This window comes from Bubalus kerabau, chromosome 1 (genome assembly GCF_029407905.1).
Source record: "Bubalus kerabau isolate K-KA32 ecotype Philippines breed swamp buffalo chromosome 1, PCC_UOA_SB_1v2, whole genome shotgun sequence".
Classification (NCBI taxonomy): Eukaryota; Metazoa; Chordata; class Mammalia; order Artiodactyla; family Bovidae; genus Bubalus; species Bubalus kerabau.
In genome coordinates this window covers 206,733,047-206,755,796 of record NC_073624.1, presented here as the reverse complement: position 1 = coordinate 206,755,796, position 22,750 = coordinate 206,733,047, and the positions used below count along the sequence as shown (strand labels likewise).

At 42.3% G+C, this 22,750-nt stretch overlaps 1 protein-coding gene across 2 annotated transcripts in view; it reads right to left on the bottom strand.

Moving 5' to 3' along the window:
* Positions 1-8,863: 8,863 nt before the first annotated feature.
* FAF2 (Fas associated factor family member 2) overlaps positions 8,864-22,750 on the bottom strand; it is a 71,619-nt gene continuing 57,732 nt past the window's right edge. For both annotated transcript variants that reach the window (XM_055550907.1, XM_055550918.1), the window contains 7 exons: positions 21,482-21,620; positions 19,753-19,838; positions 19,563-19,654; positions 17,508-17,685; positions 16,372-16,543; positions 15,629-15,772; positions 8,864-9,704 (listed from right to left, as the gene is read on the bottom strand). In XM_055550907.1, coding sequence (XP_055406882.1) covers positions 9,522-9,704; positions 15,629-15,772; positions 16,372-16,543; positions 17,508-17,685; positions 19,563-19,654; positions 19,753-19,838; positions 21,482-21,620 — 994 coding nt within the window. In that variant the 3' untranslated portion in view covers positions 8,864-9,521. The remainder of the gene's footprint in view (positions 9,705-15,628; positions 15,773-16,371; positions 16,544-17,507; positions 17,686-19,562; positions 19,655-19,752; positions 19,839-21,481; positions 21,621-22,750) is intronic.

Here is a 22,750-nt window from a genome sequence, read left to right as displayed (position 1 = left end):
ATGGTTATTTTCTTTACACTTTTCTGCACTATTTTAAAAGAAATGGCTCTGCCTCTGCTGTATGGGGTGCAACTAAAAACAAAAACCCCAATCTGATTGCGTTATGCTCCAGAGGCAGGAGGCCTGACATTTGAATGTGCCTTCTACCTGCGACAACCCCCATCCCACAACTGCGCTCCACCCTTTCTGAGACCTGGACCCCACCCTTTCTGAAGTCTGGCTTTCCATTCTGGGACCTACCTTGTAGTCTTTCAACACACCAGTTTTTTCCTTAAATTAGCTACAGTGGGTTTGTTGTTGTTGTTTGCTAACTACAGACCTCTTTAAAGGGCTTCCCTGGTGGCTCAGATGGTAAAGAATCTGCCTGCGACGTGTGAGACCCGGGTTTGATCCCTGGGTTGGGAAGACCCCCTGGAGGAGGGCATGGAAACCCACTCCATTATTCTTGCCTGAAGAATCCCACAGACAGAAGAGCCTGGCAGGCTACACCGGTCCATAAGGTCGCAAAGAGTCAGACACAACTGAAGTGACTAACTTTACTTTTCAACTACAGATCTCTTTAGACACCAGAAGGTAAGAACTGCATGAGCAAACCCAGGTGTGTGCAGTCCTGTGTCTAAAATGGCATACTAGGCCAAATATGACTTTCATCTACTCTCCTGCTAGGACCTGGGTGATAATGAAGCCAGACTTAAACAAGAGTCCTATCAGTATGATTCTGGAAGACTAGAATCATGTAGTCTAGGTACTAGCCTTCTTGGCAATCAGAGGAGTTCAAAAAATTGACAGCATGTTGTTGAAAACTTTTCTATCCAATGTGAGTTGTCTTGGTCTGACTTTAGGCAGGCAAATGCCTGGTGTGAAAGAGTCAAGAGATCTGTGTGTGTTACTTAAGTGTGATTGTATGGAGGAACAGAGAAAAATGAAATTACGATGTTCCACCAGGGCCCCAGAGTTGAGGCCCCGACTTCCAGGCTGCGGAGCTGAAAGCCTCTGGATGTTCCCCCATGACCTCTGTTTTCAGAAACCAATTGGCAGGAGTGAGGGAGGCAGACTAGTAAATTTTCATGCTACTCCCAGTGTGTTCTGGGCTTAATCTCTCCTGGGCCCTCAGTTTGCTGAGACAGGCTTCTAAGTCTACCTACACTCTGTCTTGCTCTCTAAAACAGACATTTCAAATCTCTCAGTCTAATTAGATCTCTGGCCCCATCACTTTCATCACTACCCCCAACCTGAGAGTGAACAGACATCATAACATGGGGACACCCGTAACTTGTCTTCAAACCTACATTCTAGAAGTCAGAATGCACTGACTTTTGTTCCCATCCTTCCTCCTAAGGCCAATGCCTCCCACCACTCTGGTGGCATCTTTCTCTATTGTCCCTCCTCTGTGCATTTTCAACCTCTTTCTCTAAAATCTCCGCTTTTAGCATTTAAACATAACAAAGTCTCTCCTACTTTAAATAACCCTTCCGCAGTCCTGGTTCCTATTTCCCCCCATACTTTCACTGACAAATTGTTAGAGCTGCCTACATTTGATCTTCCCACTTCGCCTCTTACGGTATTACTTCTGTCTCTGACACTATCTTCCCCCATTGAAATAGCACCTTTGTTCCTAAATTCAGTTTTTGGAAACCGGTAGCTCAGCTGGTAAAGAATCCGCCTGCAATGCAGGAGATCCTGTTTTTGATTCTTGGGTCGGGAAGATCCCCTGGAGAAGGGAAAGAAAGGCTACCCACTCCAGTATTCATGGGCTTCCCTGGTGGCTCAACTGGTAAAGAATCCGCCTGCAATGTGAGAGACCTGGGTTCAATCCCTGGGTTGGGAAGATCCCCTGGAGGAAGGCATGGCAACCCACTCCAGTATTCTTGCCTGGAGAATCCCCATGGACAGAGGAGCCTGTCAGGCTACAGCCCATGGGGTCGCAAAGCGTTGGACATGACGGAGTGACTAAGCACACATAAGCACATTCTCAATTTCTCACTCGCCTTGATCCTCCACATTTAATCAACCTTCTAGTCTTGGCCACTATTTCTCCTAAATAGTGCTCAGTCCATCATTAGCCTCTCTCCATCCCTTCATTTCAGTTCTGTCGCTCAGTCATGTCTGACTCTTTGCAACCCCATGGGTGCAGCACGCCAGGCCTCCCTGTCCATCACCAACTCCCGAAGCTTGCTCAAACTCATGTCCATCGAGTCAGTGATGCCATCCAACCATCTCATCCTCTGTCGTCCCCTTGTTCTCCTGCCTTCAATCTTTCCCAGCATCAGGGTCTTTTCCAATGAGTCACTTCTTCACATGAGGTGGCCAAAGTATTGGAGTTTCAGCTTCAGCATCAGTCCTTCCAAAGAATATTCAGGACTGATTTCCTGTAGGATTAACTGGTTTATCTCCTTGCAGTCCAAGGGACTCTCAAGAGTCTTCTCCAACACCACAGTTCAAAAGCATCAGTTCTTCGGTTCTCACCATCCCTAGGCTGCTCCTGATACACAACTCCATCCTGTCACTTCTTATCTTGCCCTCTCCCATCCAGTCTCCCCACAGTGAGAAAATCAACTTTCTAAAACCCTAATCCAGCATGCCTCCCTTGTTTAAAGCTCTCAATGGCTTTCAGGATAAAGTGTGAATTCTTTAACCTCTTCACATATTCTGACACCCAACCTGTGGGAATGGAAAGAAGGCAACAATTACTCTGTGCCAAATATCAACTGGGCGATTTCTACATTCCAAAAGGTCTTGTAAGAGGCCAATCAAAGTGGCAATTAAGAGGTCATGGGGGGACTTCCCTGGTGGTCCAGTGGCTCTCAGTGCAGGGGGCCTACGTTTGATTCCTGGTCAGGGACCTAGATCCCACAGGCCACAACTAAGACCTGGCACAGCCAAATTAAATAAATTAAAAAAAAGAGGTCATGGGTGACCACAAGAGATGGCAAGTGGAGATGAAAGTATAATTAACAGGAGGTTAAGGAAGAAGTGGGGGCTGGTTGTGCAAACTATCTTGGAAGGGAAGGAGACAGGGAGGTGATTTATGGGTAAAGCAAGGTTAAGATTTTGTAAGGGAGGAGATGCCAAATAGTTTGTGGTAGAAGATAAAGCAATCCAAGCAACTGAAAAGGGAATAGTTTTTGGTAAAGATCTGGTGATCATAACACAGATGGTGTCTGATAAGAATATAAAATAACTTTTCTGGACTACAATTTAGAGATAACACAAACATTTTAAAAAGTAAAAATTTCCATTCCTTTTTGACTAATTTCACTACTAGAATTTTTTTTTCCTGAGAAAATAAACATGGACATGCATATTTAGCTATAGGGATGTTCATCAATTTATTATCTAGAAAAGCAAACAAAAAGTTTAACAATCTAAATGTCATAAGAGGCTTTTGATCAATATGTGGTACATCTATTCAGGGAAATGCTGCATAGCCATTAAAAAAGACATAGAAGAATGTGTGAAATAAGAGATAATTCAATATTTATAATATTACCCCATTTCTGTATTAAAAATGCTTTTATATGCAAAGTCTGGGAAGATACACATCATAATATTAACAATGGACATCTCTGGACAGTGTGGTTATTTTTTTTTTGCTTTGAACTTCCTTAAATTCCCATCATGAAAACAACTTTTAAAATTATACAATCATACATGCATGCATGCTCAGTCGAGTCCAACTCTTGTAACTCCAAGGACTATAGCTCGCCAGGCTCCTCTGTCCATGGGGTTTTCCCAGAAGGAATACTGGAGTGGATTGCCATTTCCTCTTCCAGGGGATCTTCCCAACCTGGGGATCAAACTCGTGTCTCCTCCATCTCCTGTATTGTTAGGCGGGTTCTTTACCACTGAACCACCTGGGAAGCCCATACACACATACATAAAGTGAATCCATTTATACAAAGTTTAAGAACAGGCAAAACTATGGTGAAAAGTCAGAAGTTACCTCTGAGAGGCCATTGACTGGGAAGACACACAAGGGAACTTTCTGGGGGCGAGAAGGTATTCTGCACGTTGGTTTTGGTGTACCCTTAGGTAAAACTGTATCAAGCTGTGGATTTATGAGCTGGACATTTTACTGTGTTAATTATATCTCTTTTGAGAGAAAATACACCCACAAGACAGAAGAGAAACAGGAAGCAGGTGACAAAACACAGAACATTTTGAGGTGAAAAAGGAAGATGAGGAAGTTCTGTGCAAGACCTCATTTTTCTCAGGAAGTAAGATGTTGCAGTAGGCTTAAGAGTAGGATGCACGTGGGCTTGGATTTGAGAAAGGGGACACAGTGATGCAGTGCCAGTGGGGGTACAAATGTGTGAATTTCCCTGAGCTGGATCCAAGGAGCGGGCACCAACCCCTAGGGCTCCTCAACTCACCGTGATACATGCTGGGATTCTGCAGCTGAAGGAGAAAGAGAAGGGAAATCTAACAGTTGAGTTTACTTTGGGAATTGTGACAGTCAGTACTGGCTTGTAGTGGAGAGAGATGTGAAGCCAACTGTGATGATTCCAGTAGACGCTGACGTAGAAGGGACAGAAAGGCTTTGAGGGCAGAGTACGGACAGTGGAGTTGGAACAGTAACAGCTATGGTGAGGAGGGTCGGTTCTTAAGTCCCGAGGGTGAGGCAGTTGTGAGTGAAGGCCATACTCAAAGCCTAGGACTGCTGGCATAGGAGGGAGAAAGCGACCACTCAACTTCGTGTCCATGTACCCAGTGCCAAGCACTTCACAGATACCAGTTCCTTTAAATGGCATCTGGAGGGACTGTACTGGTAGTATAGTGGTTAGGACTCGGCGTTTTCATTGCCAGGAGCTGGGATGGTTCGGGAACTAAGATCCCGCAAAATGGCACCTGGACTTTGCAAGGATCCTGCTGTGAGGTTTATGTACGAGGAAACTTGCCAGCAGGAAGCAGTTTCAAATTCAGATTTGACTCCAAAGCTGCTTCCCGCAATACTATGCTGCCACAGAAGTTGAATACTATGCTCCACACAAGTGGAGCTGGAATTTTAGGGAATCCACATATGCAGGTGTCGAGTCACCCACGTTGCTGGTGGAAAAAGTATCAGTTGCCAACATCTGGAGAATGGCCAGTAGCAACCAGAACAGGATATAGTCCAAGCACATGGCACGTGCTTTGGGAGCTTGCCTTGGAGGACAGCGCATCAAAGTGGCAGAAGAGGCAAGAGGAAGGAACTCTGGGGGCTTGTGGCTCTGTCAGGGTAAAAGCACACATGGAGTCCCAACAGCAGTGGTGGAGGTGTGTCAAGAAAAATTGTCAGGCACTGTTTGCCCATAAGCAAACTACTAACCACTCCCTTATTTCTCTCCTTCCTTGATCTGCATGGGGATGAATTGCTAGCAGTGGGCCACCTACAAACTGGAAAACAGTAACAGGAGCTTTTACCCAATACTTAACTGTGTGCCAGGCACTCTGCAGCAGCAATTTATTGAATCTTCATGGAAATGCTACATCTGGACCTATCTTACAGATGACACTGAAGCCCAGGGAGTTGAGGTTAGTTGGCCAAAATCACAGCCACAGCCAGGATTTGTGACCAGATGTACCTGGCATCAGAGTTTGCATCTTCCTTGACTAACAGATGAAACAAATCTTATATGTCAGCAATCAAGCAACTCTTGTGAACAATCAACTGTAAAGTTTTCATTTTTAGGGGATTCTGACCTAAGGTGAATAAACTATTATTGCAGACATACTAGACTGAGAAGACATTCTAGATTGCACTTAAGATGTGGGTTAAAAAATACATATATGTATCTTTGGGTAAGAAACAAGGCAGACTCTGCAGGTGACCAAAACTTACAGAAATGAGTTCTTTGCCCAGGACAGATAGTAGGAAAGAGGCGAAGAACTGAGGCTTAAATTTCCTCAGAAATAAAAATAAGAGCAAAAATAGACTAGGAGGGTAGTTCTAAAAGTCAAGAATCTGTTAGATCCAAAGTGACTCTTCTCTAGCCACTCATTTGCAAGAACACAGGTCTGTACAGGCAGGAGAAATGACATTCCTTAAGAAACTGATTGTTATTAATGCCAGAAAATATACCTTCAAAATACACTTCCTCAGAGAAAGGGGAACAAACGACGACACCTGTGTCAGGCGCTTCATATATATATATATATATATATATATATATATATATAGTTTTTTCCCCCTCCGTTTGATTTCATCTGCAAGCCCATCCTGAGGCAGATGGTATTAACTTCATTTACATCTGGGTAAAACTAAAGCTCATGGGACCTGAGACAGAGGTTAACAAGACTGACAAATGACAGACCACAATCTGAATGCAGATCCACCAGCTTTCTATTCACTGCCTGAGCTGCCATTTTCACAGGAACACATCATGGGTCTATTTTAACTCCCTGCTTCTTTTTGACTCTTACTTCTTGGCAATATTCCCTTCGCTGATATTTTCCAACCTTGCCTTCAGACAGAACCACATCTCCCCCAGACAGAAAGACCCACAACTTGGTATGAAAATTTTGTTATAAAACATTTAATGTTAACCTACAATACAATGTAAACTTTTATGAAAAAAATTTAAAGTACACTAGATTTCCTCAGTAAATTATCACGTAACGTATTCAGGTGCAGTACAAGTTGGGGCACTGCATCCTTTGTGGATGGATTTCTTGTTGCTGCGTCTCTCGCAAGTCCTTAAAAAAACAAACAGAACCAGTTCTAAAGTGGAGCTCCTTGTTCAAGCACCAGATTAATACTCCCCTGACTTTGCGTTCTGGGGGTTATCATTGCGTTCTGGGGGTTATCACTCCTTCCCATAGTCATTTTCCGTAACTTTTTCCTTGGCCTTGGCACCATTTGCAATTTACATAATGACTGTTCAGTTGAAGATTCTAGGTTCTTTTTAGCTTGTTTAGTTTGTTTTTCTTTTTTAAAGAAGTATTCTCCATTGGCCATTTTTTATCCAAACATTATAGTGAAAGCAAGGAGAAAGAAGTACTTGCTGCAGGAAATTCTGCAGGCGTGGAAGAAAAAACTGAGGCTGCAGAAATTCAACTGACTCCAACTGGGTATCTTTGCTTGGTCACTTCCTATGGAAATTCAGCGGAATCTACAACTTCAGTCTTGGAAGTGCAGAACTGGAAACAAGTGTTTCTGTTTAGCTGATGACCTGGCATTTGAAAACAGCTGAAATAATCAGGCAAATTGGAAACAAGAGCAAATGCTTGTAGATCACCAGCTTCTCTGTTTTCTGGCTTGAAGGTCCCATCAAGTTCCCAGAGGGCCTTGGGAATAACATACAGATTGTACTGGCATTGACAAAATGTGCATCTTTCATGGAGGAAAGGAGTGGGATGAGTGGCAGGTCTAGATCAGCAAGAAGACAGGAACTGCTCTGAGTAAAGCAGTACTAAAAAAAAAAAAAAAGACAAAAACAAAACAAAGCAAATTGACAGGCCATCCTGAGAGTTGTACTGACTCAAATGGACTTTAATACTCTGGCATTGGACCTCCTTCACTGGACAGGTTAGCAAAAGGCAAGAGGCATAAAGTGCACATTGTAGAATAAGATGCAGATTGAATTATTAGGCAAAAAAAGCACAACTTCCCAGAGGTGTGGGCAAGATACTTGGTACATCCAGCCTGGCAAAGGTCCTGCCAGGGAAATGCAAATTCTAGGCAGGCAGGTTGGTTCTGAGTTAACTGAAAAAATTGCTCTTTGCGTGCTTGTCAGCAGGAAGCAAACTTCTCACATAAGGTGGACTGGAGAACATGGTTTATCCTGGTATTCACTTCAGATAACATTTTATGCCAACAGCCAGCAATTTCCCACTCATCTGGTCATGGGATGGCAGGAAACAAAGTGGAAGGATGACAGAAGCCAGGAGTGGGAATACATTTTCCTGGAGATGGTGCTGTAGACACTTGTGCCAAGGCCACTGCGAAATTCTCAAGGTCCTCAGGTGACACCTACTGGGCTCCCCACCAGCCCTTGGTGTTTACCCCAACCACTGAGGGCAGCAGAAAATAGCAGCCACGTCAGGCAACCTACAAGGACGGCCCTCAGGTTTTAGCTAAGCAGGAGAAAGCCTCTGGAGACTGCAAATCCAGCAAGTTGTGCTTGACCTTGGTATGAGCCCCTGGCCTCACCACATGCTAGGGAACTGTGGTAACTTCAGTACGTTACAGTGTTGAGTCTACACCAGTCTACCACACAAGACTTTGGAATACTTGTCAGCTCATGCTAATACACGGTCTGACCCATGTACCCACTACCATAAACTCAACCACAGACAGACATCCAGAGGCTAAAAACCCCTACTACTTCAACAGCAATAGAGAGGATAAAAACTTGTCTCCACAGCAGGTGGCTGCATCGAAACCTGAAATGTGCCTTCCAACAGTTTACAGAGGCTGAGTTCTGTCTTGGCTTCCTTCAGGCCTATGGTTCTTTCTTTTAAACCACCACTACCACATTCCTAAGGAGACAGGCAGGGTCCTCTCACATGGTTCTGTTGGTTGCATCACAGGCCCTGTTAGTCCTTTGGAAAGGCACCAAGCTTGGCAATTCAGGAAGGCTCAGGGCTGGACAGAAAGGGCATGCACATATCAGGAATGAACTGCCATCCTTTGGTTCAGACCCCATAATGACCACCTGACCCAGATTCCAAGGAAAAGCTGCAGTTTTATGTATAGGTAAATCTACATGGAGTTCATACCACATATACGGGTGTATTGGTACATACACAACCTTTGCAGGGCTACAAACCCGGACTTCCTCCCATTGCCCCAAGTGGGGTGCACAGGTGGCAAGAAAGGACAGCAAGAGTTGGACCAAAAAGAATAACCTCTCTGGGAACATGAGAGGGACAATGGCAGAAATAAGCACAAACCAGCCCAGGGCACCTTTATTACACTCTTGTGGGCTAAAGAGCCCAGGGCAAAAATTCATGGGTTTAAAAACTGGCTCTTTATCAAATAATGTTAAGGAAAACAAATATACCTATGTCAGCCTTATTCCTTTGGTCATTACAAAGCAACAGAAAAAAATTTAAAATTATTCATAAATCGTAGGAAGCTGAAGGAACATCTCTCTGCCCTGTGCCTTCTCTTCCCTCTCTTCTCTAGAGGTGGGAGAAGCGAGTCCTCAGGAGACGCTGCGGTAGCTGTTTGATGAAGGTTTTCACTTTTATTTTCCATAAAAGCAAGAATGCATGAGCTCTAGTGGGAATGTGCCCTTCCCCAGTTGGGACACTGGCTGGGTTGGAGGTGAAGAGTCTCCTTTCACTGGAAGGTGTGTGGTGCAGAGGGAGCAGGGAAGGGTGGGCTTGCCGGCGGGAACGTTCATTGCTAACCTTGCGTGCGCACACAGGTGGTGACTCTTGCAGGCAGCATGGTTTCTGATCCTTCCTTAGGATGCAGCAGTCTTTAAAAAAAATATTGTATTATAATAATAATAATATCAATCTCTCTTATTTTTTGTTGTTTTTTTTCCATTTCTTTTGGGGATTGGGGTGGGAGAGAAGAGGAAGAAAAAGTGTCATTCGTCTGTTAGGTCCTGAACAAAGAGAACTTCTGTGTGGCTGAGTCCGGCCTCCTGCAGCGTTGGGGGGTTGGGCCACTCCTCTGAAGGGAGGCAGGGCAGCACCCTTCGGGGAAAATTGGCTTCAATCTGAAACTTTTCAGGGCTTTCTTTCAAGGAGAATAAGAAGTCGTGGATTACCTGCAGAGGTCACAGAGAAAAAGGGCAGTGAGAAAACACACACACACACACACACACACACACACACACACACACAAACTATGAAATCAAATACACCCCAGCTCTCTCCAGGATGACCTGGAGATACAAAATTACTGCATTACACTGAAATTTCATTTCAAAATCCATCCATTTCACAGAGCAATGCAGGGAAGCTCTTTTAAGAGATTTGCTACCCAGTCCTGCTATGAATTCATACATTTCTTTCTTTGAAAACTGGTCTGATATAAACAACAAACCTTGCTGTTGTTGAGTTGGTAAGTCCTAGTCTTTGAGACCCCATGGACTGTCACCCGCCAGGCTCCTCTGTGCATGGTATTTCCCAGTCAAGAATACTGGAGTGGGTTGCCATTTCCTTTCTCCAGGGGTCTTTCTGACCCAGGGGTGGAACCCACATCTCTTCAATTGACAGGTGGATTCTTTATCACTGAGCCACCAGGGAAGCCCTAAATATTTTTTACTTAGGAACAGTCAAGAGTTACAGAAAAGTCGGAAGCATAGGTATAGTATTTTTGCTTTGAATCCAACTGAAAGTGAACTACCAACTGAATGTCCCATCATCCCAGAATACTTGTGTATATTTTACAAAAAGGGCAATTACCTTCATAATACAAAAGCCGCAAAATCAGGAAACTTAACTGTTACTATAAAAATGTACATTACATTTTCATTCAGGCTCCATTCAAGTCCTGGCAGTTGCCTTTTACAGCAAAAGCATCCAGTTTAGAATTGTGTGTTGCATTTAGTAGCTGTCACATCTCCTAAGTCTGTTCCTTTAGCCTGGAACAAATTTTCAGGATTTCCTTAACTTTCATAACCCTGACACTACTAAAGGTTTCCGGTCAGTTATTTTGCCTCTTAATTTGTTTATCTGAAGTTTATTCACAATTAATTCCAGTTATGCATCTTTAGCAGGAGTGTTATAGAAATGATGATGTGATCTACTCAATGCATCCTATTCAGGTGGAGTATAATTTCAATTTGCTCTATTACCTATGATGTCCACTGTGATCACTTGATTAAGGTGGGACCTGCCAGGCCTCTTCTCTCTTAGTCTTTTCTCCATTGTAACTACGGAATATTTCGTGGGGAAGTACTTTGAAACTCCAGGAACATTCTGCTCCTCAAACTTTCTTTCATTTATTAACATAGAGCCATGCTTTCCTATTTTATTCAATAGGTTTTAATGTTCAAACTGTTTCTGATGGAGTCTGAGAAGCCCAATGAAGCTGGCTTCTGTGTATTTCTGACATGTCTCCAATGTTCTCTGAATAATTCCTTGCTTTGTGGCACAAGGTGTTACAGGCGAATCTTGTATTTTCCATCAAAACCCTTAACTTTCATAAGCCATTTCTCCAAGGAGCCCTGATTATTCTTTTTAAAAATTTTTTAATTTTTGGTTGCACTGGGACTTCATTGCTACATGCAGGCTTTCTTTTGTTGTGGCTAATGGAGGCTACTCTCTCACTGCAGTGGCTTCTCTTGTGGAGCACAGGCTCTAGGCCCATGGGCTTCGGTAGCTGCAGCACTCAGGCTCAGCAGTTATGGCACAACACACAGGCTTAGTTGCTCTGCAGCATGTGGTATCTTCCTGGACCAGGGATTGAACCCACATCCCCTGCATTGGCAGGTGGACTCTTTACCTCTAGACCACCAGGGACATTCCCTGGTTCTTCCTAATGGACAATGGCATTTAAAAACCATGACCTAGGGAATTTCTTGGTGGACCAGTGGTTAGGATTCCATGTTTCCATTCCAAGGAGCACAGGTTCAATCCCTGCTTAGGGAACTAAGACCTTACATGCTGCATGATGTAGCCAAAGAAAGAAAAAAATAAGAAAATAAATAAAAACCACGATCCAGGTACTAAAAGTATGTTCACTGCTACTGGGGTGCTGATGTTCCTAGGCACACTCTGTGGAGAAAGCTAGGCAATGTGTACATACATATACACATCTATATCTTTATTTCCCTCTATATATGCTGAATGCTAAGAGTCGATTCCTCTTTCCAAATGTACACCCTCCTTACCCGGTTCTGGCTTTAATATCTACTCCATTCCCAGGCCACCTGGGCTCTGACTTCTTTGTACTGGGTGTCCCCACAAGTGGATACCTCCTTAACTTGATCGAGATCAGGACCAGCACCCTCCATGTGGACCTCTCCTCTGAGAAAGCCCTCTTAACTCTAGTCTGGCTCTGACAAGATACAGGTAAGTTCTTATTTTCCCCTCTCTCTTAACTCCACCCATTAAGAATACACACCCTGGCTGATCTATGGTCCTCTTCATCTCATATGCCAATTTCTTTTTAAAAGGTATTTATTTGGCTGCGCTGGGTTTTAGTTGTGGCACATGGAATCCTTAGCTGTGGAACGTGAACTCTTAGTTGAGGCATGCAAACTTTCAGTTGCAGCATTTACTTCCCAGACCAGGGATGGAACCAAGGCCCCCTGTGTTGGGAGCATGAGTCTTAACCACTGGACCACCAGCTAAGTCCCCTTTTTTTGTTTTCTAAACAAGTATTTATTTGGTGGTGTCAAGTCTTAGGGGTGGCATGCAGGATCCTCACTGTAGCACACAGGAACTTCTCACTGCAGCGCGTGTGAGCTCAGCAGTTGTGGTGCGTGGGCTTAGTTGCTCCTTGGCATGTGGGATCTTCTGAGACCAGGGATTGAACATATGTCCCATGCACTGGAAGACCAGAGAAGTCCCACATATTCCATTTCTAACAAGACTCTAAGGGATGTGCTATGAAGGACATTGCGTTCAGGTCCCTCACAAAGATCAGGAACACACTATTCAAGTTACACTTATTTTTTTGAGGGAATCTATTTCTATTTCCTTTTTATTCCACCTCTCATATAAGTATATTCCCTTTTGGTGAAGCAGTCCTTCCTGTGTTTGTCTTAACTTAAACTTACCTCTTTAGAATTTTTAAGGGGCTATAGCTACAAATCCATTTAAAGAGTTAAGTTCATTTTCCTCTTACCTAATCCATTCATGATTTTACAAACTTCTCATATTTTGGTCAACCTTAATAATTTTCAGTTCCCTCTGTCTTTGCAATTTCCATTAACATTCATTCTCCTTTTCGTTTCTTGAGATGCATCAGTTAGACTTGCACCAAGTATTCTTGGTATGAACCCAGTAAGGGTTTTACAAAAGAGCAAAACATCTTGCTCCTTTTTCAATCACTGCTTGACAATACTCAACACTAATACAACACTGGCATTCTTTATCACTGGCAATGCCCTAAAACCATCAAGAAACACATAAAATCACTCTAGAGGTCCCTTTTGGTTTGTAATGGATAAAAAAATGAGTTCTGGGCTGAGTTTAATTTGGATTCTCTCATATGCATTTATTTAGGAGAAAGTCAGGTGCCACTTTTCTGCCCACTCACAGAAGCTGGAGATTTTTGTACATTTTATCCTTTTTTTAATCCTAGCATTTAATCACTGTCAAGAGTTGAGTATCATGTGCAAACAGTGCATTTCATGTAACATTCACTCATCCAGAGTATGTATAGAGGGTAGAATTCACAGGAAGATCACAGTCTGTGAGGGCACTAAAAAACTGTAACTCATTCTTCAGCTACTTGCTATTAACACTACGAATGTTAAATGAAAAGCCAACAGGGCCACTATACCTCTTGTCACACTTCTTTCCTATCTCTGAGCCCTGTCCTCATTTCTCCATCTTAGTTTTTACTTTTTAAAATAACTTTTAGTGTGAATCTTTTTAAAGGCTTACAAGGATTAAATATTTATTAACAAAACAAATGGGTTGGTTACCCTTTAACTAAAAGTCTATTCTATTCCACAATTCTAATAGACTTTCCTCTAAAACTCTGAGGAGAGCAAATTTTGGTTAGGCTTTTCATATACGTAATGAGAGTGTGGGGAGTAAAAGCTCCAGAAGAACTTGGGCATACTACAGGGAAACTGTTAGTCAAGACGGTTGCAAGCTAAAACCTACACACAAAACAGCAGTTAGGAGACACATCAAGGCAAGGGAATGAACATATAGTAACCATCTACAGCATGGTAGGTCCTGTTTGAGGCTCATTCATGTTATTCCCAAATAAAATATCCAAAGTTAGGGATGAAGAGTACCTTGCTCCATATAAATCAGTGTATAAATGAGAGAGAAATAAAATGGAGAAGCTATTTATTTCACCAGGATGCCTCACAACGTTTTACTGTGAATTAGCTCTTTGAATCATCTTAACATTCTTAGTAGTCAGCAAGCTCTGTGAATTTCAGAACCACACTTTACTCACCTGCATAACTCACAGGGTACCCAGCACAGGGCCTAAAATACCTTCAGTTTAATGTTATCAGAGGGCAAGTCATATTTCCATTGTACATTTGCGATATATCTGAGGCCCTCTAAGAGATTCTGTAACTTGCTCAATGTTCTCCAATTAAACAGGAAGAAGTAATCAATGTGCCACCCAGCCTCACCTAACCACAGAGCAGCCACATTTCTATTATGCGGTTTGTTGTTGTTTAGTCACTAAGTCATGTCTGACTCTTTTTCGACCCCATGGACTTCAGCCCGTCAGGCTCCTCTGTCCACGCAATTCCCCAAGGAGAATACTGAGGTGTTTTGCCATTTCCTGCTCCAAGGGATCTTTCTGACCTAGAGATTGAACCCAAGTCTCCTGCATTGGCAGGTGGATTCTTTACCACTGAGCCTCCATGGGAAGTCCAATTATGCAGTTTACTCCTGATTATTTCAAGTGATCAGGGAAATGGCAGAATATAGTATGGTTGTAAATTTGGAAAGGCAACATGCCAACACAATATAAACATAAAGGCAACATACCAACACTAAATATAATATAATTCCTTCTGATAAAAAATATAAAAAATAGCATCTGAATGTTTACTATGAACCAGGCACAATGTTAAGTACTTTACATACAAACTTAATTCTAATTATCGTACTACAGAGTGACCATTATACTCATTTTACAGATGAAGAAACTGAGGCGTACAGATTAAGTAAACTGACCAAGGAGAGACATCTATTAACAACAGAACAATGAGAATTTGCTCCTCATTCTGTTAGACTCTGTCTATGCTTTTAACTACATCCCTGCTGTCACTTCAGTCGTGTCCAACTCTGTGTGACCCCATAGACGGCAGCCCACCAGGCTCCTCCGTCCCTGGGATTCTCCAGGCAAGAACATTGGAGTGGGTTGCCATTTCCTTCTCCAATGCATGAAAGTGAAAAGTGAAAGGGAAGTCACTCAGTCGTGTCCGACTCTGCAACCCCGTGGACTACAGCCTACCAGGCTCCTCCGTCCATGGGATTTGCCAGGCAAGAGTACTGGAGTGGGGTGCCATCGCCTTCTCCAACTACATCCCTATGGAATGACAAATACTATTTACCTATGGACACCAGCTATACAATGTAGCCCTATTACGTGGGGCTTATGGGTTAACCTGAGAAGAAACAAAGAGTGACAACTGCATGAAAACTGCACATGCACTTATATCCAGCTGTGTAATTCCAGTCCTTCTAGGGCCACGGGGATAGAGCCTTTTCTACACAGCAAGGGGTGCTGATGGGATTCTGAAGCCAATGAAAGCCGAGCAGCAAAGGAGAGCCTCCCATCTCCAACACCCGAGTCTTCTGTGGAACTTCTTGGTAAGGTATCTTTTCTTCTTGGCAGAGCTCAAACATGACATAATGAATCTTAATAACTGCTCTGTGTTGGCAGCTAGACCTGAAGGAACCTACAATAATTCAGTACCCTCTTCACTCTCTGTTCATTAGAGCAGCAGATAGACCAACAACATTCTTGAGAGTCCTTAAAAGCTTTCAGATCTATAGCCCAGACATTAACACTTCACACAGTTGAGGCAGTCCTTACTGTTAGAGACTGTGAAAAGTGGAATCGTCTCTCTACTCGAGAATCATTGGGTAATTTGAAAATGATTTTGACACTTTCAGGGTCATCAGGGGAAGGCTCTGGGGGCAGACACTCCAACTTCCTTTCCTTCTCCTCTTGTAAATTCTGTAGAGACACAAAGCAAAGGTGAGACTATGGTTCCAATTAGGGAACAAGGAAACAAGAAATACAATCATATCATGTAGGTTTACTGGGCAGTATCAGGAAAAAAACTTCTTGGCAAGAGTCAGAAACACCTTACTTCAAATTATATTTATCTGATTACACACCACTGCATCACATGTATTATTTATTGACTATGTTAAGGTATGCAACTGTTAGAAAAAAGGGAAGGACTAAAAGACACTGGCTATAATCAAGCAGCAATATGCAATGATGAAACAAGACCACGAATTAAATGTCAGATGAGCTAACACTGGTACTTGAATGTTTAAACACTATTGCTGTGAATTAGCATAATGAACTGTTTACTATCTGTTTATGCTTCCCTTTCATGGAACACAGCTGTTTTACATAACCTTTATACTTATTCTTATATTTGTTTTAATAAACTTAAAAAAAAAATACTTTTTGTGAAAAATGTAGTAAATACTAAAACGGCGTGGAGAATTTAAATCATTCACAATCCTATCAACTCGTGTTTTCCTTTCACACTTAAAAAGAGAGAGAGTCTGGGAGTCACCAGAAGCAGACAGGCTCCTCACCCGCCGCCGCCTCTCTTCTGCCAGCTTCTGCTGCTGCACCTCCTCCTCCTTCCGCCTCTTCCGTTCGCGCTCCTCTCGCTTCTTTCTCTCTTTCTCCTGGTCAGCTCTGAGAGAGGCCAGGTAGGCCTCATCCTGCTGCTGTCTCAGCACCTGGGTCTGGTTTCGTTCTTCCCTGTGGACAGATCAAAAGCACAAAAGGAAAAGATAAATCTCACAAAGCCCTGTGTTTCCTTATACTGAAATTTTTTTAGGGGGTTAAAAAGGTTGACAATCTGGGCAGAAGACTATTTCACACTATCATGAGAGAGTACAAAGAAAGCATGCAGAATCTAAATGCACTGTCTCTTGTCTTAAGTTGGCAGAAAAAGAAACGGCGAGTTTTTCCATCTCTTTTCAATTTTTCATGTAAAACTATCCTTTCCCCCCAATCCTAACAGAAATAACTCAGTATTATTGCCATCAAATGATCATCAATATCATATTTTATAGGTAAATACCTTCTTGGGTAACTGCATTTTTATATATGTTGCTTTTATAAAACCAAAAAACCACACACATATTTTAGCAGATTTGAAAAATACAGAAAAACCTTATTCAGAATTCTACTAATCAAAAAGGAAACACTGACATTTTAGGATATTTCTTTTTCTCTCTGAAAAATTGGGTATGTATGTAGAGTGTTGTGTGTCTGTGTCTGTAAAATTAAAAGAAAATATACCAGAATGTTAAAGTGGTGGTAGGATTATGAATTATTTAAAATTTTTTCTTTGTGCTTTTCTGTGTTTCCTGAATTTTCTACATTAATTTCTGTATATTATATGATGGCGGGGCGTGGGGAGTTATAACCATTCCTCAGTTTCTATATTTAAGTTCTTTATATCATGCTCAGCTATTTTAAATGACACAATTTGTAATCCTGAGCACAGTCTTATCTTTATTTTGAATGACATCTCCAAGAACAAATGATCTGATGGAGTTATTTAGGTCAAAGTATAATATATGAATATTTTAACATTAAATGGAGGCGGCTTTTGAAGTTGCCTAACACAGAGAAGAAGTCAGGATTTGTGAAGCCCCAGGTAAGGCACCCACGTCTGCAGCTGGTCTCTCAGTTCCAGAGAGGAACTCCCCTGTACCTCTCTAGGCGTTCAGACACCAGGTAAGTCTGATTTGCATCCATGATAAATGTCAGCTGGTTAATGAGGTCATCAGGCTGAATGAGGCCTTCTAGACGTCCTACCACAGTCATCCTCCGATCCTTCAACATAATCATGGCCAGGAATGGATAGGTGTTTTCTCTTAAAGCCTGAGAGACTGACAAAAAGAAGATCCAAAAAACCAAGGGCAGGACTTAGGGATGAAACAGATTAATTCTTAGAGTTCACACAACAAGCAAGAGATAACTGCTTTAGTCTCAATTGGGAAACAATGGAGGTGTCATTTATTCCCTGCCTACCTTTTTTCCTCTTCTAGTTTCTCCATCTTTTTGTTGTTGTTGTTGTTATATATTCGTGTTCCTATGTCCAATTAGTCTGATTAGAGTAGGACAGGCTTTTCTGGTTGTCATGATGATGCTAGAGCAGGCTGCAGAGTTCAAGGACAATGTCTATTTGACAGAGCAAAAAGGATATACAAGGACTCTGCTGCTGCTGCTAAGTCTCTTCAGTCGTGTCCAACTCTGTGCAACCCCACAGACGGCAGCTCACCAGGCTCCCCCGTCCCTGAGATTCTCCAGGCAAGAACACTGGACTGGGTTGCCATTTCCTTCTCCAATGCATGAAAGTGAAAAGTGAAAGTGAAGTCGCTCAGTCGTGTCCTACTCTTAGCAACCTCATGGACTGCAGCCTATCAGACTCCTCCGTCCATGGGATTTTCCAGGCAAGAGTATTGGAGTGGGGTGCCACTGCCTTCTCCGCAAGGACTCTGGCTACTGCTTATTATAATAATCTTCCTTTGTGCTGGTTGGGGTCAAGCCTAAAGAGGCCAAGGCTGCAACTCTCCAGTTTTCTGTTACTGGTGATGATCTAAACCATCATCTTCCCTATCTTTTGTTCCTTTTATCCAATCCCTTCCTTATCCCCTTTTCCTATGTCCCATACATGCTACCCAATAAAAAAAAGGGCTAGCTTTTCTATTCTGAACAAGCTTAGAAAGTTGGTCCTCCAAATAACCAAGATTTTACCTTATGATTTGAAAAGAAGAGATTTTAAGCTTCTATAAAAAATATCCTTAGTCTCCTTCTATCACTGCTCATCTCCAAAGCCATATTAGAATGTCAAATATGCAAGGACTTATCAGCTGTTTAAAAACCAATTAAAAACCAATTAGGAACAACAATTTGGATTCCAGGATGCAGACAAACCATCTACTGCATCTTTGGTTCTCAGGATTTAGCACAGAACCTGTATGCCAATATATACTCAAAAGCTGCTGAACAGAAGTAGCTGCAAAGTAAACTATGTTTTCCTTCACTAGATGCCTTTATATCTTATGTTGGTTTAGTTGCTAAGTTGTGTCCAACTCTTCTGACCTCGTGAACTGTAGCCTGCCAAGCTCCTCTGTCCATGGGATTCTCCAGGCAAAAATACTGGAGTGGGTTGCCATTTCCTTATCCAGGGGATCTTCCCGACTCAGGGATCAAACCTGGGTCTCCTGCACTTCAGGCATATTCTTTACGATTGAGCTACCAGGGAAGCTGGTACATCTTACACTGACTTCTAAAGATATTTACCTCCAGTCAAGAGTTAGTTACAGTCAGTAAAGATCTGAGCTTTCTGAATCCCTATGGGCACTTGACATACTAGAACAACTATCTCACTGTGCAAGAAGCTCTGATAAAATTGCTAATGACAAGAATAGACTCTGGTAAAAAGCCCACTAAGATTAAAGACAAGTTGCTGGCCAGGACTGGGTATTTTAAAAAACAAAACAGGTTCTGGCAATGGTTAACTGTAATAAGTGGGCTAGAGTCTGACAGACCTGAGTGTGCTCCAAAACTTGCTAACTGTATGATCGTGGGCCAGCGGCTTAAACACCTAAACTATACAGTGGAGGTAATACAACCCCCATCTCTTATGACTGCTGAGAGGTTTGGTTGGCCACAGAATAGTCATGCGATAAATGGCGTGTCCGTCCAGATTATTTGAAAGATATTCTAACAATTTCAATGAGGGAAAAAAAAAACAACTTACCTCTGTATCCCTCAGGTTTGTTTGTGGAGCATGCCCAGAAGAGCATCCTAGTGTTTATTAGTGAAATAACTTCAGGTGCACAGAGTGTGTTGCTGTGGAGAGGGATGAAAATGACGTAAGAGGAACTTGCTTACCACAACTATCAGCAGATAAGATCAGAAAAGAGGGAGAAAAAAAACAATCCACTTACCGACAGAATTCATCAGAGTCCTGGTGATCATCTCCATGAAGATAAACCAAAAGAAAGCGAAGCTCCCGTTTGGCATCATTAAGTGCCTGTGAGAAACAGAAGATCACTAATTATGATGATAACTGTGCCTCAAGCTTTTAATTAGGATAAGGGTCCGAATGGATACAGCTATGTATTTAGGAACAAAAGAAGAAATAAGGAAAGAAGGTAAGCAAGAAAACCAGAAAACTCCTGGGCTTTTCTATCTTCACACCCCTGGCATTCCTCTCCCAATAGAAAGTCCATATGCTAATACGCTTCAATGAAAAAGTTTTTAGTGTTGTTAGGATTTAAATTGTATTAGGCAAGTGAGAATAAAGAATAAGCAGGCTGACAGAAAAGAGCCCCATGTAATCACAGAAAAGTCAGCTGTTCCCACAGTCTAAAGGAAGATAAAAACAGGAGAATCTGACCTGAAAAAGGAGACGAGAATTTTGCCACTTGATAGCTACAGCATAATAAATACTGTGAAGATAAGCCAGATCCCTGGCCACATGCCAAACAGGGATGAGAAAATGAGGGACCCAAGGGCATTTTAAAGAGCATGAGTTTTAAAAGATCTTCAAAAACAAGGCAAGTATCCCACATTCCTGTGTCTGCTTTTCCATTTGTAGACTCCTGGACACATTACAATTCAGTTAAGGTTTCCTGAATGACCAATAGTGGCCTACCCTCAGGATCACAGCAAAGAGGGTGTCTGAGAGGACCCATCTCATTCATGACTGTATCTCTAGCATTGAGCACAACGTGTGGCATATAGTAGGCGCTTAAGGCTTACTGAGTGGGGTGGGAGCAGCCAGTGAGAAAAAACAGATGTGGGAGAATCAGACAGGAAGCCAGAGTCAGCATTTTTCTCCTTTTCCAGATAGATTCAGGAATCCTGGAGGCTGCAGAACAGAACCGCCCTTAGGCACACGCCCACCGTGTGCTTCCACCTTGTTTTCTGGTGAAGTGGGGTGTGCCCAATACCCAAAGAACTCCTACTAATCTTCGCCCCTGAGAGATAACAACAGTCAAAGGTGTGTGTTGCTTGGGTTAAATGAGATGTGCTGCCTTGAGTCTATGGTCTATGCCCTTATTCAGTTCTGTGAGGGATCCAAGAAGACTTAGGCTTTGCCTACAAGGAGCTTATGGTCTGTATAGGAGATAAGACATGAACACAAACAACTATAAAATAAGGAAGACTGTGAAATTGCTATAACATTAAAAAAAAAAAACACTACGAAAATACAAAAGACTATTTTAGTCTATAAGTAGGCAGGGTAGAGTGCAGCAATCAGGAAAGGTACAAGAGGGGAGAGACACGAACTGGTAAAGGATGGGCAAGATTCCAGTTAACAAAAATGTGAGGAAGGCATTCCAGATAGAGGAAACAGTAAAGTAAAAGCAAAGGCACAGAGGTGGGACATTACAAAGTGTGTTAAGGGGACTGTTTAGCTGGAACCTAAGGTACAGGAAAACAAGTTATGCAGGAAAGACCTCAAAAGGAGGTTGGGATTAGATCAAAGAGGGCCCAGCTAAAGGGCGTGTGTGTGCGTGTGCATGTGTGTGTGTGTGTGTGTGTGTATAAACTATAAAAAGTCATTTAAAGTTTTTGAATAAAAGAATGACATGATCAGTGCTGGCCTATGCTTTCCTTTGAGGATAGAACCATATCAATAAATTGGCATCTATATGGTTTGGCACTGACCTGGCTGTACGTTCCCAGGTAGAAGACAGGGTGTGCCCTCCCATATTTCTCTTCAAAAGAGTGCATAAATGAAACAATGTCCCCAACGGGATCAGTGACCCGGTTGCGAGGGTCAGGCCGTATAAAACGAAGAGCAAACCTGGGGAGGAAGGAATAAATATCACATGAATCGGCTTACTGTAGTGCATACGGAATAGGCCAGTTTGTAAAGATTCCTATACAGAGCCACAGGCATGGCAGCAAGGGGAGGTGAGACACCTGTGAGTGGACCATCAAACCTGAGAAGACAGTCTGGCTCAAAAGCCACAAAGCAGCAAGTTGTGCCACAGCCTGTTTAAGAAGAATCCAAACTACTAGGATTATAAATTTCAACACTGGCGTAAACAAATATTAAGTGCTTTTTGCAGAAAAATTTAGGACTAAAAGAACTGGGAAAGGAAGACCCAATATCCACAAAGGTCATGAGTCAGGCTGTGCCCTCAGACTCTTGTAATGGCACTGTCTAAAACAGCAGCCAAGAGCCACCTATGGCTATCTAAATTACCAAGAAAATTAATTCAATACAATAAAAAAATTTAGTTCATCACTCACAACAGCCATATTTCAAGTGCTCAATAGCCACATGTGGCTAATGGCTTCCACACTAGACAGCGAAGATACACAACATTTCCATCATCACAGAAAGTTCTATTAGACAGTGCTGTTCTAGAACAGAGCTGTCTCTTTCTGATTGTTCTACTTGCCTCTCCCTTTCCTTTCTGTTCTCCTGGAATTTTGAATTATGAATCCACATCCCCAAACTATTCAGATTATGGACAAGAACTTCAAATCCAAACTTGCACTCGTGATTTACTTGCTTGTCAATGGGGCAAGTAAATTTTGCTCAGTGATTTATGGTTGACAGCATCCGCAGAGGAAGTTATAAAATGGATCTAGACAACACTTGGCCAGAGTTGAAAACTTGGCAGTTACTTAAGTTTAAAGATGGTACATCTGTTTCTGAAGAGGCCATCTTATCACATTTGTATAGTACCATTTATTTATCCTTTGGGTTTCCATAAAAGGCAAAGGAGCAGGGGCTTGATAAGTCAAGGTGCTACATAACGTTAAACAAGTTGCTTGGATGATACAGTTGCATTAAAATTAGTAACACATGCCATGCATATTTTTCCCCAAGGAAGTGAACAATATTCATATACTTGAAGAAATTTCAGCATAGAAAAGCTAACTACACTATGATACTCTCCTTACCAAATACTAAGCCAGTTA